The 17,564-nt window shown below is 44.2% G+C and overlaps 1 protein-coding gene across 1 annotated transcript in view; it reads right to left on the reverse strand.

Annotated features, from left to right (window-relative positions):
* Positions 1-17,564, reverse strand: part of FKBP9 (FKBP prolyl isomerase 9) — a 56,112-nt gene that overhangs the window by 34,554 nt on the left and 3,994 nt on the right. Inside the window, exons 2-4 of the mRNA XM_017864656.1 lie at positions 3,765-3,910; positions 3,156-3,345; positions 2,048-2,193 (exon numbers count right to left, since the gene is read on the reverse strand). Of these exons, the coding sequence (XP_017720145.1) occupies positions 2,048-2,193; positions 3,156-3,345; positions 3,765-3,910 (482 nt within the window). The remainder of the gene's footprint in view (positions 1-2,047; positions 2,194-3,155; positions 3,346-3,764; positions 3,911-17,564) is intronic.

Consider the following 17,564-nt stretch of genomic DNA (forward strand, 5'->3'; position numbering starts at 1 on the left):
AAAAAAAAAAAAAAAAAAGAAACCATCTGCAGATCCCCAGCATGTAAAATATATAAAAGTGAGCCAGGCACAGTGGTTCACACCTGTAATCCCAGCACTTTGGGAGGCCGAGGTAGGTGGATGGCTTGACCTCAGCAGTTCAAGACCAGTCTGGCCAACATGGCGAAACACTGTCTCTACTAAAAATACAAAAATTTGCCAGGCATGGTGGCATACGCCTGTAGTCCAAGCTACCCAGGAGGCTGAGGCAGGAGAATCTCCTGAATCCAGGAGTTAGAGGTTGCAGTAAGCCGAAATTGTACCACTGCACTCCAGCCTGGGCAACAGAGTGAGACTCTGTCTCAAAAAAAAAAAAAAAAAAAGTATATATATAAAAAAGTATATATATATATGAGTATATGAGTATATATATATATGAGTGTGTATGTATGTGTGTGTGTGTATATATATATATATGGAGGTAGAGACGAGAGAAGGCTGAGCCCCACCACCTCAGGCTCCCTTTTCCTGCTCTGCTCCACGGAGCCAGAAAACAACATCGAAAACATATTGGCTATTGTAAGTTGGGTATCACTATCAGTAAATTTCTTAAGAAGCATCATTGGCCGGGCACGGTGGCTCAAGCCTGTAATCCCAGCACTTTGGGAGGCCGAGACGGGCGGATCACGAGGTCAGGAGATCGAGACCATCCTGGCTAACCCAGTGAAACCCCGTCTCTACTAAAAAAAATACAAAAAACTAGCCGGGCGAGGTGGTGGGCGCCTGTAGTTCCAGCTACTCGGGAGGCTGAGGCAAGAGAATGGCATAAACCCGGGAGGCGGAGCTTGCAGTGATCTGAGATCCGGCCACTGCACTCCAGCCTGGGCGACAGAGTGAGACTCCGTCTCAAAAAAAAGGAAGCATCATGTTCTCATTTATATAGACACAACAATAGACCACATACATGAGAGTGGTCCCATGAGATTATCATATCATGTCTTTACTGTACCTTTTCTATGTTTAGATACACAAATTCTTGTCAGTGTGTTACAGTAGCTCACCTGTGTGTGAGTACACATGAGTACACAGTACACATGCTGTGCAGGTTTGCAGGCTAGAAGAACAGGTTACACCATACAGCCTAAGTGTGCAGTGGGCTGTAGCACCTAGGATTGTGTAAGTGCACTCTATGGCATTTGCACAACAATGCAATTGCCTAATGATGCCTTTCTCAGAACATATCCCCATTATTAATCAACACATCACTGTATCCATCTGCTTTGTAAACGCCTACAGGTCTCTATGTCATGTCAGCATGTCAATACGATTAAACGCACCTGAAATTCAAACATGAGTACCTGAGAAATTCTATTTATCAGTCAATATTATGTGTTTTCCTTCACAGGAAAACTACAAACAGGACACTGCTTCTAATTAATGTGTTTTCTAACATTACACTTTGCTTTTGTCCATGTGGAGTTAATGTCATAGGTAAAACCCATTGTAGAGGTGCAAATGGGGAAATTTGGCAATTCTGATATTATATGGCTAAATTTCTACCTTGATATCTGCAACTTTTATAGTGTCTAGTTCAAGTCTCATTTCACAAATGTTAAAGCCAGAGAGGTTGGTGACCAAGGCCATAGCAGGTACAGCAGGAGCAGAGATTACTTATGAATGCCAATGACCATAAGTAAGTGGAAATTTCTGCAACTCAATTATCAGACAGCAGACAATCCAGACTAGCACTGTCAAATAGAACTTTCTGAGGGATGGAAATGATCTGGGTCTGTATTTGTACTGTCCAGTATGGTGGCCCTCAGCAACGTGAGGCTATTAGGTACCTAAAATGTAGCAGTGCGACTAAGGAACTGAATTTTAAATTTTAGCTAATTTTAACTTGTTTCCATTTCAATATAAATAGCCACATGTAGCTAGTGATTACCATATTGGACAGTGTAGGTCTAGACCGAAAGGTGTAGTGGGTTTCATGTGGTGATAATTGAATTAACCACTGCAATAAAAATAAGGATAGGAGAGAGTGGCTCCAAGAAGGAGAAGGACTTACCATCTCCATCCTCTCCATAGGCCAGAAAAGGAGGAATGGTGATGATGCGCTTCTCACCCACACACATCCCCAGTAGCCCTTTATCCATTCCAGGAATCAGCCAGCCAATCCCCACATATGTGTCATATGTTTTCATGCGATTGTGACTGAAAGCCAATGAGAAAGGGAAAAAGTTCCACACCATGAGAATGTTTCCAACTCATCTCTCAGTACAGTTTTTGTTACCCAAATATCAGCTGAACAATGATCCCATACCCATCCCTAGAGATAGGCGCTTATGGATCTTTGCCCCCAAACTCAGGGCAAATGTCCTCAAGTTTAGAAAGAAATAAAAAGCAAGCATTTATACCAGTGATAGACAAAAACAGGCCAGCTATTCCACTAATCAAATACGCTCTAATGAGAAGAAATTGCAAAGGGTTCCCAGATCTCTGGCGTGGCCCCATGCCGCTCCATAGCTTCATACACGTTCATCTTTCCCCTCCTGCTTCCATGGGAAAACTATAAAAATGAACCAAAACATGCATAAGCCTCCTGAGAAATAGAGGCTTTCACGGCTGGGCACGGTGGCTCACGCCTGTAATCCCAGCACTTTGGGAGGCCAAGGCAGGCAGATCATGAGGTCAGGAGATCGAGACCATCCTGGCTAATATGGTGAAACCCTGTCTCTACTAAAAATACAAAAAATTAGCTTGGCGTGGTGGTGCGCACCTGTTGCCCCAGCTACTTGGGAGGCTGAGGCAGGAGAATCGCTTGAACCCAGGAGGTAGAGGTTGCAGTGAGCCAAGATCGTGCCACTGCACACCAGACTGGGTGACAGGATGAGACTCCATCTCAAAAAAAAAAAAACAAATAGAGCCTTCCACTTAATGATGAGATCTCAAAATACTGTTAAGTTAGATAAACATTGCTCTTCAATGTTTCTAAGATGTGTTAAAATTTTGACTCTGGCACCAGAGAAGATACAACACTGACCAAAAGTCTTAAGTAGATGAGTTCGGTACTGGTTACAGTTGAAAAGAGTCCCCATCGGCATAAAAAGCAAGACAGAAGGAAGCAACTATGCGTGGGACATTTCACTGATACTTCCATGAACGACAGGACTTACCTCGAATCAAATAGAGTTCCGTCCAGGAACGTCCCGTTGTAGTGGTACCTCACAAAATCAGACACCTGGATGGTCCGAGGGCAACTCGGGGGCTTGAAATAGGTGTGAATCTCAACCTGGTCTTCAGAATTCCAAATATCCATCAGAAGTACATCAAAATGAAGCACTGAATTGGGGGGGATCACACCAGCTAGAAATTAAAGATTTCACACTGAGTTCACAGTTGCTGCCTTTCAGGCCAGATAAATAAACACCTAGGATGCTGCCAAGGTGAATGTGGGCCAAAAGGGTTCAAGCAGTCACTGCTCTACAATCCCAAAATGACCCATTCTTCCTCCCTCTTTCCTCCACATGAAATTGAAAGAAGAGAAAAAACAGTTTTCTTCTCATTGAGGGTATCATTCAATACATCTGTGTTAATGACACTTTCTTTCGCATCTAGAAGAAACAAATCTAAGATGGAAATTTTAGCTGTGTATGAGTTCACTGCTTTTCATTTTCCCCCAATCTAAAAAGCTTCCAAGATTCTCTAGTCTGTTTGACTTAACATCCTAAAAGTGTTCTCATTGTTTCTGCAGATGTGTTTATAAACGAGGAAGAAAAGCTTACAAACTCCTTCACTTCCGTAGGCAAGCTTCGGGGGAATCTTCACAAAACGTCTCTCGTTTACGCACATCCCAACAAGAGCCTGGTCCATCCCTGTGATCAGCTGCCCTTTTCCCACAAACACGTTGAAAGTGGAGTCTCTGTCATAGCTGAAGACCCGAAGGGTAGGGAAAGAGAGAGAAAAGTATAAATAGTCCCTTCCTCAGTAAAAACCAACCTGTCAAAATGCGCCCACAGATGTAATGTGGCCACAGCAAAGCAAAAAGCCTGCCAAGGAGTTACTGATACAGGAACATCTCCACTGGACAGTACTTGTGGGGTTGGAAATTTCAGACTATCTTGAATGTTACCAGCAATCAGCATAACTCTCTCTAGAAAAAAAAAATGTGTTAAGCTGATTTTGCAAAATAATTACCTATTCTTTCACACACACACAAAAAGAAAGAGTTGGCTGTGGTCATGCCAGGGCTTTGGAAGGCCAAGGCAAGAGGAGTTAAGTTGAAGTTAGCCGGGGCAACAAAGTAAGGCCCACTCTCTACTAAACAAATAAATACATATAATTAGCCAGGTGTGGTGGTGCATGCCTATAGTCCCAGCTACTTCGGAAGCTGAGGCAGGAGGACCGCTTGAGCCCAAGAGTTTGAGGCTGCAGTGAGCTATGATTGCACCACTGCACTGTAGCCTGAGTGACAGAGTCTCAAAAAATAACATAAAATAAAATAAAATACTTTACAGCCGGGTACAGTGGCTCACGCCTATAATCCCAGCACTTTGGGAGGCCGAGGAGGGTGGATCACCTGAGGTCAGCAGTTTGAAATAAGCCTGGCCAACACGGTGAAACCCCATCTCTACTAAAAATACAAAAAAATTAGCCAGGCCTGGTGGCACACGCTTGTAGCCCCAGCAATGCAGGAGGCTGAGGCAGGAGAATTGCTTGAACACGGAAGGCAGGGAGATTGCAGTGAGCCGAGATTGTGCTACTGCACTCCAGCCTAGGCGACAGAGCGAGACTCTGTCTAAAAAAAATAAAAAATAAAAAATAAACTTTACTTCATTTTCTGTATCATTGGTACCCAAAAGCAACATCATAGATACTAATGGCCTAAGTTCACACACACACACACACACACACACACACACTTGATTTTTTTGTTGTTGTTATTTAGTTTTTATTTCATAATCATAAACTTAACTCTGCAATCCAGCTAGGCATGGGAGAGAACAAGGAAAACATGGAACCCTTGAACTGCAGCGAGAGCACAAAGATTCTAGGATACTGCGAGCACTGCGAGCAGTGAGATTCCATTTAGCACATGGAGTCAGGCAAATGATAATGTTGAAAAGTTTTTGAGGGAGGGTGATCTCCTGAGCTAGAGAAAGAGAATACGTTGTGGTTAAGTAATAACACATAAGGCAAATATATTCGTTATACACAGTCAGCAGGGTGACATACGTTCTGTTGCTGGTCATTAGCCATAAGGTGGACCCAGAAGGCCCAATACGGAGCAGAATATTCATGCCTGTTCACTTCGCAAGACCCACATGTCTGCCCAGCCATAATTCCAGTCTCAGCTTATTCGCAGTAGAAGATGTATAAAAACTAGGAACATTTGTTTTTGACGTCCAGAATTTTGCCAATGTACAGGGTGCTTAGGGACCTGTATGGCTTAGGATGAAGTTCTTGTAAAGATTGTTTAGTTCCAGCGACAATCAATATTCAAATATTTCTCTGCGCGCCCACAAGATGTGACCTTTGGACACCGAGGTGCATATGGGTCCATATGGCGCGTTGGACAGTCACCACCCTGAGACACATCAAACGTGGAATATATATCATCGTGAACCGGGGAATCCTTATTAATCAGCAATCTTTTTCGCAGGTGCGTCGAGAACGCACGAGGAATTTTTCTGTCTTGTGTGGAAGCTGTGTCTGCAAACAGCTCGAAGTGAGCACGTGCGCGCAATGTCGAAGAACACGGTAGGGTTGACCATGGCTAGTAGTACAGGACCTTCCTCGGCGGCAGCGTCTGCAAAGCCCACACTTGATATTTTTTAAAGTCATCCAGCTAAGTTAAACACAGAGGCAGCATGGTAAGAGCATAAAACATACTTAAACTCTCTTAACCTCAGTTTCCTCCACTGCAAAATGCAAGAAATAGTAACAGCCTTCCCAGGATCTGTATAACAACGTGAAAAATGCTCTGAAAACCTAAGTGCTATGCCAATATTGCTATAATTATCACAGGTAATAGAAAGTATGATGTAGTCTTACGATCACTAATATACATGTTTTAAAGGCTGACAGGCAATGGCCTTAGATCAAAAGATAAATAAGGAAATCATGGCTGTGACTCACACCTTTATCTTCTTCAATGTCAAATCTAGCAATCAACAGGGGTTTGCCTATTAGGGGACTGTGCCAGGTGCTTTGGGGGATATAAAGTACAAGGCATGGACTTTGCCTATAAGTAAGTACCTTATAAACTGATAGAGACCCACAGAGTTTCAGAAGACATAAAATACAATGCTCTATGGCATTTTAAAACAACAGATTTTTACTCACTGACATGGAGGGATATATACAATATGAGTAAAGGGCAGGTTACAATGCCAGGTGTGGTGGCTCATGCCTGTAATCCCAGCACTTTGGGAGGCCAAGGAGGGTGGATCACTTGAGGTCAGGAGTTTGAGAGCAGCCTGGCCAACATGGTGAAACGCCATCTCTACTAAAAACACAAAATTAGCAGGGCGTGGTGGTGTGCACCTGTAGTCCCAGCTACTTGAGAGCCTGAGGCACAAATATTGCTTGAACCTGGGAGGTGAAGGTTGCAGTGAGCTGAGACGATGCCACTGCATTGACATCCAGCCTGGGTGACAGAGTGAAACTCTGTCTCAAAAAGGGTGGGGGGTGGGAAAGGAAACAGAAAGGAAACAGGTTAACACAGTCTAAAATCACCCCATTTTCAACTTACATATATAGATGCATTTGAAAAAATCCACAAGGCAATACATGAAATCTTATCTATTATCTACAGGTAGAGGACTTCAGGTGACTGAATTTGTTTTCTCTTTAATTATCCTACTTTTCAAAATGATCATGTAATTACTTATGTAATAAAATGTTAAGAGTTGCTGGGATTTATTTCATGAGAATGTGTCACCCTTTATTTTGCAAAATACTTTCACTTTTTCCTCTCTTTCCCTAATGAACAGTTTGGGCTAGCAAAAGAGTCCACCTCACCACTCCCCTCAGGGCAGCTTCCTGAGACCTGGCCCTCTTCTCTTTCTCCTCCTAGTTTTACAGCCTATTTTAATAGGTTTCCTTTCTTCAAGGTCAGTGAACAGAAAGCAAGATTTCAAGTACAGGCCAACAAGCCAGAGGACAAAAGCACATGGCCAGTTTTGTGCCCAAGTCAGCTTTACACCTCCACCCTCTACCTCCGGGGCCCCAATCCCCACCCCCTGGAATGCCCGCTCTTGAATTACACTTGGCTGGGGACTCACCCTGCCACTAAGCCATCATCAAACTGGCAGATTTATTATAATAATGGGCCAGAAAGCAAGACTTCAAAGATTCCCAAGCACAGAACACACAGAAACAGCAACAATGCACCGGCATACTTTAAAAATATTTTTTTTCATTCACAGAACCTGAATATACTTCCCAAATTTAACAAAACTTTTTAATACTAACTACCATTTACAGAGTATTTATTATTGTTGGGCACAGTAGCAGACTAAGCTCTTCAATATATACTACACCATTTAATCCTCATACAATACTTTAAGGTGGGTGCTATGATACTCAGACTCTTTGCAGGTTACAAAATTTCCCAAGCTCATGAAATTAAACATGAGGAGGGAAAAAAGTGAGAATCTAGGACCATCTGACTCTCACACTCCAGGGTCAGGGCCTCCCTCGAGGTGTATAGAAATAGTTGTTGCCCAGCTTGGGCAACATTGTGAAATCCTATCTCTACTAAAAATACAAAAAATTAGCTGAGCATGGTGGTATGCGCATGTGGTCCCAGCTACTCAGGAGGCTGAGTTGGGAGGATCACTTGAACCTGGGAGGCGGAGGCTGCACTGAGCCAAGATCATACCCTGGGCACACCACTCTGGGTGACAGAGTGAGATCCTGGAAAGAAAGAAAGGAAACAAAGGAAAGAAAGAAAGGAAGAAAGAAACAGGTGTCGCCTCACGGTATTAACTTCTTCATTTGATGTTGCCTAACCACTGTGAACAGTTAAGCACCAAAGTGCTAAAAACCAAAAAACCTTTCTGAAAGAAAATGTATGCATTTATACATTAAAAAGGTATACATTTATACAAGAGGCTAACAATGCAAGACCAGTCTTATCTATTGCTTAAAATTCTGACCATCTGCAAAAATAAAGTTGTTCTGAACAAATTTATTCTGATCAGCACAACTGGCACAAACTCATGGGCAGCATCAAGCCCAGAACTGGTCATGAAAATTATTTCTGCACACTCTGGAATAAGCATTTATACAACCTGTCTTGGGATCTGGCTTATTTACACCTTTTACAGGCATCTCATCCAGGGGCCCGCAGGAAACAGATGACACACCCAAACGAAGTTGTTCCAGGAAAGTTTAATAATGGGGTTATGCACAGCTGAGATCATAATCAATGGTGAAAACTGAAAGGTTTTCCCTGTGATTGGGGACAAGGAAAAGATGCTTGCTTTCAACACTTTTGTTCAGCATGGTCCTAGAACTCCTAGCTACAGCAATTAAGCAAGACAAAGAACTACATGGCACAGAAATTGGAAAGGAAGAAGTAAAAATATCTCTTTTAACAAACGAAATAACTTTATATATAGAAAATCCTGTAAGAGTCCATAGAAAAAGCTGTTAAAACTAATAAACATTGGACTTCATGGTTCTGTGGGGGGAAAAAAAAATTAATAAACAAATTTGGCAAAGTTGCAGGATACAAAATCAACACCTCAAAATCAGCTGCATTTCTATACACTAATAATGAACAATCTTAAAAAAGGAAATGAACAAAACAATCCTATTTACAATAGCATCAAGAAGAATGAAATACTTAGGATTAAACCTAACCAAGGAGGCAAAAGGAGGAAACTAGAAAAACATTGCTGAAAGAAATTAAAGAGGGCCAGGCGCAGTGGCTCATGCATGTAATCCCAGCAATTTGGGAGGCCAAGGCAGGCAGATCACCTGTGGTCAGGAGTTTGAAATCAGCCTGGACAACATGGTGAAACCTGTCTCTACTAAAAATACAAAAATTAGCCAGGCATGGTGGCATATGCCTGTAATCCCAGCTACTCGGGAGGCTGAGACAGGAGAATCGCTTGAACCTTGGAGGTGGAGATTGCGGTGAGTTGAGATTGCACCACTTCACTCCATCCTGGGCGACAGAGCGAGATGAAAGAAAGGAAAGGAGGAGAGATGAGGGTGTGAGGGAGGGGCGGGGAGGGAGGGGGGGAGGAGAAAAAAAAAGAATATTAAAGAGGACCAACATAATGGAAAGACATTTCTTGTCATGATTTGGAAACTATAATATGGCTAAGATGTCTCCCACTTAACCAAAGCAATGATTCAATGGAATTCCTACCAAAATCCCAGTGGCATTTTTTGCAGAAATAGAAAACAAAACAAAACAAAACAAAAAACTAAACTAAAATTCATATGGAATTTTTTTTTTTGAGATAGAGTCTCACTCTGTCGCCCAGGCTAGAGTTCGGTGGTGCCATCTCAACTCACTGCAACTTCCGCCTCCCAGGTTCAAGCAATTCTGCCTCAGCCTCCCGAGTAGCTGGGATTACAGGCATCTGCCACCATGCCCGGCTAATTTTTGTATTTTTAGTAGAGACAGGGTTTCACCATGTTGGCCAGGCTGGTCTGGAACTCCTGACCTCAGGATCAGACCGCCTCAGCCTCCCAAAGTGCTGGGGTTACAGGTGTGAGCCACAGTGCCTAGCCTTAGAATCTTGAAGGACTCTAAATAGCCAAAACAATCCTGAGAAAGAAGAACAAAGCTGGAGGCCTCACACTTCCTGATTTTGAAACCTATTATGAAGCTATTGTAATCAAGGCAGCATGGTACTGGCCCAAATACAGACATATAAACCAACAGATCAAAATAGCCCAGAAATAAACTTTTGCCTATATGGTCAAATGATCTTTGACAAGGGCTAAGGCTACACAGTGGGTAAAGGACGGTCTCTTCAATAAACGGTGCTGGGAAAATTGGATCTCCACATGCAAAAGAATAAAGTTGGATTCTTACTTTATACCACAGGAAACAATCAATTCAAAATGGATTAAATACATAAATATAAGATCCAAAACTATAACACTAGGAAAAAACACAATGGAAAAGTATCATAACACTGTATTGGATACGACACCAAAAGCACAGGTAACAAAAACAAAAACAGACAAAGGGGACTTTGTCAAACTTTAAAACTCTGAGCAGCAAAGAAAACAATCAACAGAGTAAAAAAGCAACCTAAAAAATGGGAGAAAATGTTTGCAAACCTCATATATGATAAGGGATTAATATCTAGAATATATAAAGAACTCCCAAAACTCAACAAAATAACCCAATTTTAAAATGAGCAAAGGGATTGAATGAATATTTCTCCAAAGAAGATATACACATGGCCTACAAGCATATGAAAAGATGCTCCACATCACTAAACAGCAGAGAAATGCAAATCAAAAACCACAATGCAGGCCAGGCATGGTGGCTCGTGCCTGTAATCCCAGCACTTTGGGAGACTGACGTGGGTGGATCACCTGAGGTCAGGAGTTGAAGACCAGCCTGGCCAACATGGGAAAACCCCATCTCTACTAAAAGTACAAAAATTAGCCAGGCATGGTGTCATATGCCTGTAGTCCCAGCTACTCGGGGGGCTGAAGAAGGAAAATCACTTGAACCTGGAAGGCAGAGGTTGCAGTGAGCTGAGATCACGCCATTGCACTCCAGCCTGGGTGACAAAAGTGAAACTCTGTCTCAAAAAAAAAAAGAAAGAAAAAGAAAACCACAATGCAATATTACCTCACACACACTTGTTAGGATGGCCACTATCAAAAAATTGGAAAATAAAAAGTGATGGAGAGGATATGGGAGAAATCGGAATCTTTGTGCACTTTGATGGGAATACAAAATGTTGTACTTGCTCTAGAAAATGGCCTGTAGGCTCTCCAAAAAATCAAAAATAGAAGTACTGTGTGATCTAGCACTCCTGTCTCTTGGTGTATACCCAAAAGAACTGAAAACAGAATCAGGCCGGATGCAGTGGCTCATGCCTGTAATCCAAGGTTGAAGCTTGAGCCTAAGAGTTCAAGAACAGCCTAAGCAACCTGGTGAAACTCCATCTCTACAAATACACAAACATTAGCCATGTGTGGTGGTGCACAGGTACTGCAGTCCCAGGTACTTGGGAGGTTGAAGTGAGAGGATCGCTTAAGCCCAGGAGATCAAGGCTGCAGTAAGCTGTGATCACGCCACTGTACTCAACCCTGGACAACAGAACAAAAGACTCTATCTGAGCCGGGCGCAGTGGCTCATGCCTATAATCCCAACACTTTGGGAGGCCGAGGTGGGTGGATCACCTGAGGTCGGGAGTTAGAAACCAGCCTGACCAACATGGAGAAACCCTGTCTCTACTAAAAATATAAAAATCAGCCGGGCGTAGGGATGGGTGCCTGTAATCCCAGCTACTTAGGAGGCTGAGGCAGGAGAATCACTTGAACCTGAGAGGCGGAGGTTGCAATGAGCTGAGATCTCACTATTACACTCCAGTCCAGGCAATAAGAGTGAAACTCTGTCTCAAAAAACAAAACAAACAAACAAACAAAAAAAACCACTCTGTCTAAACTAAAACAAAAACAAAACAACTCAGATATTTGCACACACATGTTTACCTCAGCACAATTTACAATAGCCAAAAGCTAGAAGTAACCTAAATGTCCATAAACAAATAAATGGATTTTAAAAATGTGGCATATACACACAATGAAATATTATTCAGCCTTAAAAAGGAAGGAAATCCTATCCCATGCTACAATATGGATGAACCTTGAGGACATTACATAAAGTGAAACAAGCCAGTCAGAGAAAGACAAATACTGCTTGATTCCACAAATTATATGAGGTATCTAAAGTAGTCAAACTCATAGAAACAGAAAGTGGAATGTTGTTATCAGGGGACAATGAAGAGGGAAAAAGGCAGAGAAGTTGTTCAATGGGCATAAAGTTTCAATTTTGCAAGATGGAAAAATTCTAGAGATATATTGTACAACAGTGTGCATATAGCTAACACTATTATACAGTTCAAAATGATTAAAATGGCAAATTTTATGGTTTTTTTTAATAATAATAAAGTGGCTGTGTGCAAAGGTGTGTACAGAACACAGCAAAACACAAGGGAGAGTCCCTCTGTGGCTGGGTAGGGAATGCTGCTATCACACCCGAGCTTGAATGACAGAGACAGAGAGGGCAGCTAGGGGCTATCTGACAGGAAGTGGGCCCTTTGGTTTAGGGCCACAATCCATGGTGACCCTACAGACAGGAAGCCAGAGGAATAAATACCTTCACCTCACTCTCTTCCCTCCCTCTGAACATCTGATACCTGATAGGGTTTGGATCTGTGTCCATGCCAAATCTCATGTTGAAATGTAATCCCCAGTGTTGGAGGTGGGGCCTGGTGGGAGGCCTTAGCGCCATCCCCTTGGTGATGAATGGGTTCATAGACCTGCTTGTTTAAAAGTGTGTGGCACCTCCCACTCTCTCTCTCTTGCTACCGCTCTTGCCGTGTGAGACGTCTGCTCCCGTTTTCCCTTCTGCCATGACCGTAAATCTCCTGAGGTCCTCACTCGAAGCTGCCGCCAGCATGCCCTGCTTCCTGTACAGCCTGCAGAACTGCGAGCCAATTAAACCTCTTTTCCTACAAATTACCCAGCCTCGGGTATTTCTTTCCAGGGACACAAGAATGGTCTATTACAATGTCCCATTGGCTGAACCCAACCAAAGCCAGAAGACAAAGGGTCATTAATGCACTCCATACTATGCACATGTAGTCCATACAGGTCAGTCTCCCAGAGCAGAAAGCAAAGGGAACAGGTGGAGGGTGGACCTAGAAAGGCAAAGGGAAACCACCTAGCACATCCAACAACCTCCTTTACTCTCCACCAGCTTATTTTTGTCCCCTTCCATCACTGCCCCAGGGGGGTGATGGGAAAGGTGTCTGTAGCACCCTCTGATGATGCTCTTTAAAATTATTAACCCAAGGACCACTAAGACAAGAGACATCAGAGTCAATTCACTAAACTGTCTACATAGAAGCTCACGTTTTATTGGTGACACATTACTTGAGATAAATAACTATCCTCATGGCTATATTCTTCCTTTTTTTTTTTTTTTTTTTTGAGACAGCATCTCACTGTCACCCAGGCTGGAGTGCAGTGGCATGATCTTGGCTCACTGCAACCTCTGCCTCTCATGTTCAAGCAATTCTCCTGACTCAACCTCCCTAGAAGCTGGGATTACAGGTGCACGCCACCACACCCAGCTAATTTTTGTATTTTTAGTAGAGACGGGGTTTCACCATGTTGGTCAGGCTGGTCTTGAACTCCTGACCTGGTGATCCACCCGCCTCGGCCTCCCAAAGTGCTGGGATTATAGGCGTGAGCCAACGTGCCCGGCTCCCATGGCTATATTCTTAAGGCATAATGGGGCTTCTAAATGTAGGTTTAAATCTGCAATAAGAACAAACTTTTAAAAGGACAAATGGCAGGCTGGGCATGGTGGCTCAAGTGGTAATCCCAGCACTTTGGGAGGCCGAGGCGGGTGGATCACTTGAGCTCACGAGTTCGAGACCAGCCCGGGCAACATGGCAAAACCTTCTCTCTACCAAAAATACAAAAATTAGCCAGGTGTGGTGGCACATGCCTGTGATCCTAGCTACTCGGGTGGCTGAGGCATGAGAATTGCTTGAACTCAGGAGGCAGAGGTTGCAGTGAGCACCACTGCACTCCAGCCTGGGAAACAGAGTGAGACCCTGTCTCAAAAAGAAAGAAAAAAAGACTGCCATATTTTGAGAACCTATAACAGAAGGGAGGCAAAGTAAGGAAGAACAAGTCCACTGGGCATGGGAACTACCTTCTGGGGGCCTCAAAGTTGGTCCTGTCTCACTTGGGCCAACTCAGATGGCTGACTCACAGGGGACCTGCTTCACGTTTGGACTGTGGTCCTGCCACCACCCTTCACGAATGGGACTGAAACTCACCTCCTCACTGGCCGCCTAGCTCCCAACTGGGACTCATCCCCTCTGCTGGCTGAGTTTCACCACTGAGACTGGATCTTACTGCAGACTTGAAAGCAGGGAAGCAGAGTCTGGCTTTTCTGCCTCCCACCTCCCTCTCCACACATTCACTCCCAAAGGGGACTCTGGGCTTTCTAGACCCTTTGCCCAAGACTATTTCCCTCAAATAACCATCTCTACCAGTAGCTAATGAGAGATGCCAGGGAGAAAAGAAAAGCAGTTAATGAACCAGCAAACTATCCAGACGGGAAAGTGTGAGAACACTGCAGAGGAGGAAGGGAGAGGAGATGAGGGAGGAGAGAGGGAGCATGTGGAGCAGAGAAGAAATGAGAGAGAACGCCTCCATTCATAGCTCCTCGGAAAATCGGACCCTGAAACATGAGCTGTTGGCTTGGATGGGCTTTGGCCCATTAAAACATCATTAAATGAAAAACTTTGCAAAGCAAAGCAAAATCCATTGCTGTTGTGGATTTTTGTTTTTAAGCAACTGCACAAATTAAAATGTCAGATCCCTATAGATGATTCCCATTTTTCACAGGGCTTAGCCCAATAAAATACCATACAGCCAAATTAAATTGTTCATATAAATGTGTAATTGCTTGCAATGACCCACAAATGAAAATTCAAAGCCCTGATAATAAGTCTTCACCAGGGGTGCTTGGCCAGCTGCCAATGGCCTCAGGAGACCGCAGCGAGAAGTGGCTAGGATCTTCCCCTAGTTAGCAGAAACGCACAGGGCTAACGCACAGTAGCAGCCTCCCTTTCAGCACTCCCCTTCTCCATAGAAAGAGCTGCGATGCAGAGTCACACTCTAAACAACTCCAAAGTTAGCATGTCCTGACCTGGCCAGTTGCTCTGACACCACTGTTCCCATCAGGCCCCCCTGACTCCATCCTGGCTGCTGCCCAGCCCACTGGCTCTTCCCTGAGGACCAGTCCTGCTGAAAGGGTGAGCCTGGGCCCCCACTTAGGCCGATGTGATTTAACACCCAATAGGGTGGACACCTGCCCCAAGCAGGACCCATCAGATTATTTCCTGGAAACCTGTGAGACAGTCCAGCTTGTCGGCATTGGTGGTGGATCCCAGAGGTCATGTGTGCAGCATGGGAAGCTTGCTGGAACACTCTTTTTCTCGTGGGAGAGAATGAAGCCCCGTTTGCAACCCCTTGGGAAAAGGCAAAAAGTCACCTCAGTCCATGATTCCGGACCCTCACAAGTAATTGGCGATCCTTCCAATAAATTCCCACTCCTTTCTGCTTAAGTCTGCAGGAACGGGCTTCTGTTTGCCCCAACCCTGACTTGAGGGCAGGGATTTTTGTCAGCTTTATCCTCTGCTGTATCCCAGCACCTGGAATGTTAGAAGCTGGATGAATCCCTGTGTAAAACGAAGCCCCAATGAGGCTGATCTCTAGAACTTCTACTTACACTATCAGTCCATCCACTGAGCACCTCAGTCCCCTTATTCCTCTGAACAAAAACCTTCCCTTCACAAGATTCTGAACAGAAGCATATATTCAGGGCAACTTGAATCTATGGGATGAAAAAAAAAAATACCAAAGTCCACAACACCCAGCCCAGCCACTCGGGCCTCCAATGGACTGGTTCTCCCATACCATTCCAGTGCTGGGTCCCCCACCTCCTGACCCAAATATTGGGGCCTCTCACTGTTCCTTGAGCATGCACTGCTCAGGCCCAGACCCTGGTCCACCCTATCCACTCTCTTAAACACACTCCCCGCTTCAAGGAATAAAATCCCACCCACGCTCAAGGCCCAACTCAAGCATCAGCTCCTCCTCAAAGCCTTTCCTATGGCTTCAGCAAGAAATCCTTCCCTCCCTGGAATGGGTAGAGGTATCTATGCATACTACTCATAAGGCACTCACTGCACGCTGGCTGCTTTGTGTGAGGCATGAGAGCACCCAGTCCAGAATCTGGAGGTCAGTTATATTAGCTGGGTGGCCACTGTCCTCTCACCTTTCTGGACCTGTCGCCCCTCCTCCCACCCCTCATTCCCACTGCTTTTTCTCCATAGCCCTCACCAACTTCTAGTTTACCATATAACTTAAGAGCATGCCTGTGCTCTCACTAGTATGTAAGCTCCAGGAGGGCAGAGATTTCTGTTTTATTCACTGTTACATCTGCAGCACCTGCAAGAGTTGACACTCAGTAAACATTTGTTGGATGAATAAATGAATTCTAGCTTGGCCAAGCTGGCGAAACCCTGTCTCTACTAAACATACAGAAACTAGCCAGGTGTGGTGGTGCACGCCTGTAATCCCAGCTACTCAGGAGGCTGAGGCACAAGAATTGCTTGAACCCAGGAAGCAGAGGCTGCAGTGATGTCAGACTGCATCACTGCATTCCAGCCTGGGTGACAGAGCGAGATGCTGCCTCAAAAAAAAAAAAAAAAAAAAAATGAATAAATGAATGAATATGTAAAATGAAGTTAACCCCTGGTAATGAGTTCATGATTCTTTCATTTCTTTAGTTAGTTTTTGAGACGGAGTTTAGGTCTTGTTGTCCAGGCTGTAGTGCAATGACGCAATCTCGGCTCACCGTAACCTCCACCTCCCAGGTTCAAGCAATTCTCCTGCCTCAGCCTCCCAAGTAGCTGGGATTAGAGGCATGCACCACTACACCTGGATAATTTTTTGTCTTTTTAGTAGGGACAGGGTTTCTCCATGTTGGTCAGGCTGGTCTCGAACTCCTGACCTCGGGTGATCTGCCCGCCTCGGCCTCCCAAAGTGGTGGGACTACAGGCGTGAGCCACCGTGCCCGGCTGAGTCTGTGATTCTTTTAGAGCAGTGGTCCCCAACCTTTTTGGCCCCAAGGACCAGTTTCATGAAAGGAATTCAATTTTTCCATGACCGGGGTAGGGGGATGGTTTTGGGATTATTCAGATACATTACATTTATTGTGCACTTTATTTTCATTATCATTACCCCATAATATATAATGAAATAATTATACAACTCACCGTAATGTAGAATCAGTGAGAGCCCTGAGCTTGTTTTCCTGCAACTAGATGGTCCCATCTGGGGGTGATGGGAGACAGCAACAGATCATCAGGCATTAGAGTCTCATAAGGAGCTCACAACCTAGATCCCTCACATGTGCAGTTCACAATAGGGTTCATGTTGTTATGAGAATCTAATGCCCCTGCTGATCTGACAGGAGGCTGAGCTCAGGCCTTGATGTGAGCAATGGGGAGAGACTGTAAATACAGATGAAGCTTTGCTCGCTAACCTGCTGTTCACCTCTGCCTATGCAGCCCAGTTCCTAACAGGCCACAGACCACAACAGGTCCATGGCCCAGGGGTAGGGACCCGTGTTTTATTTATTTATTTATTTTTGTAAATTGATGTCCCATTTCAGCACCCCTGTTTTAGAGCAATGGTTCTCAAGGTGTGGTCCTCAGACCAGTAGCATCAGCTGGGAACTTGTCAGAAAAGCAAATTCTTGGGCCCTATCTCAGAGTTACTGA

This window comes from Rhinopithecus bieti, unplaced genomic scaffold, assembly GCF_001698545.2.
Source record: "Rhinopithecus bieti isolate Rb0 unplaced genomic scaffold, ASM169854v2 scaffold_79104, whole genome shotgun sequence".
Lineage (NCBI taxonomy): Eukaryota > Metazoa > Chordata > Mammalia > Primates > Cercopithecidae > Rhinopithecus > Rhinopithecus bieti.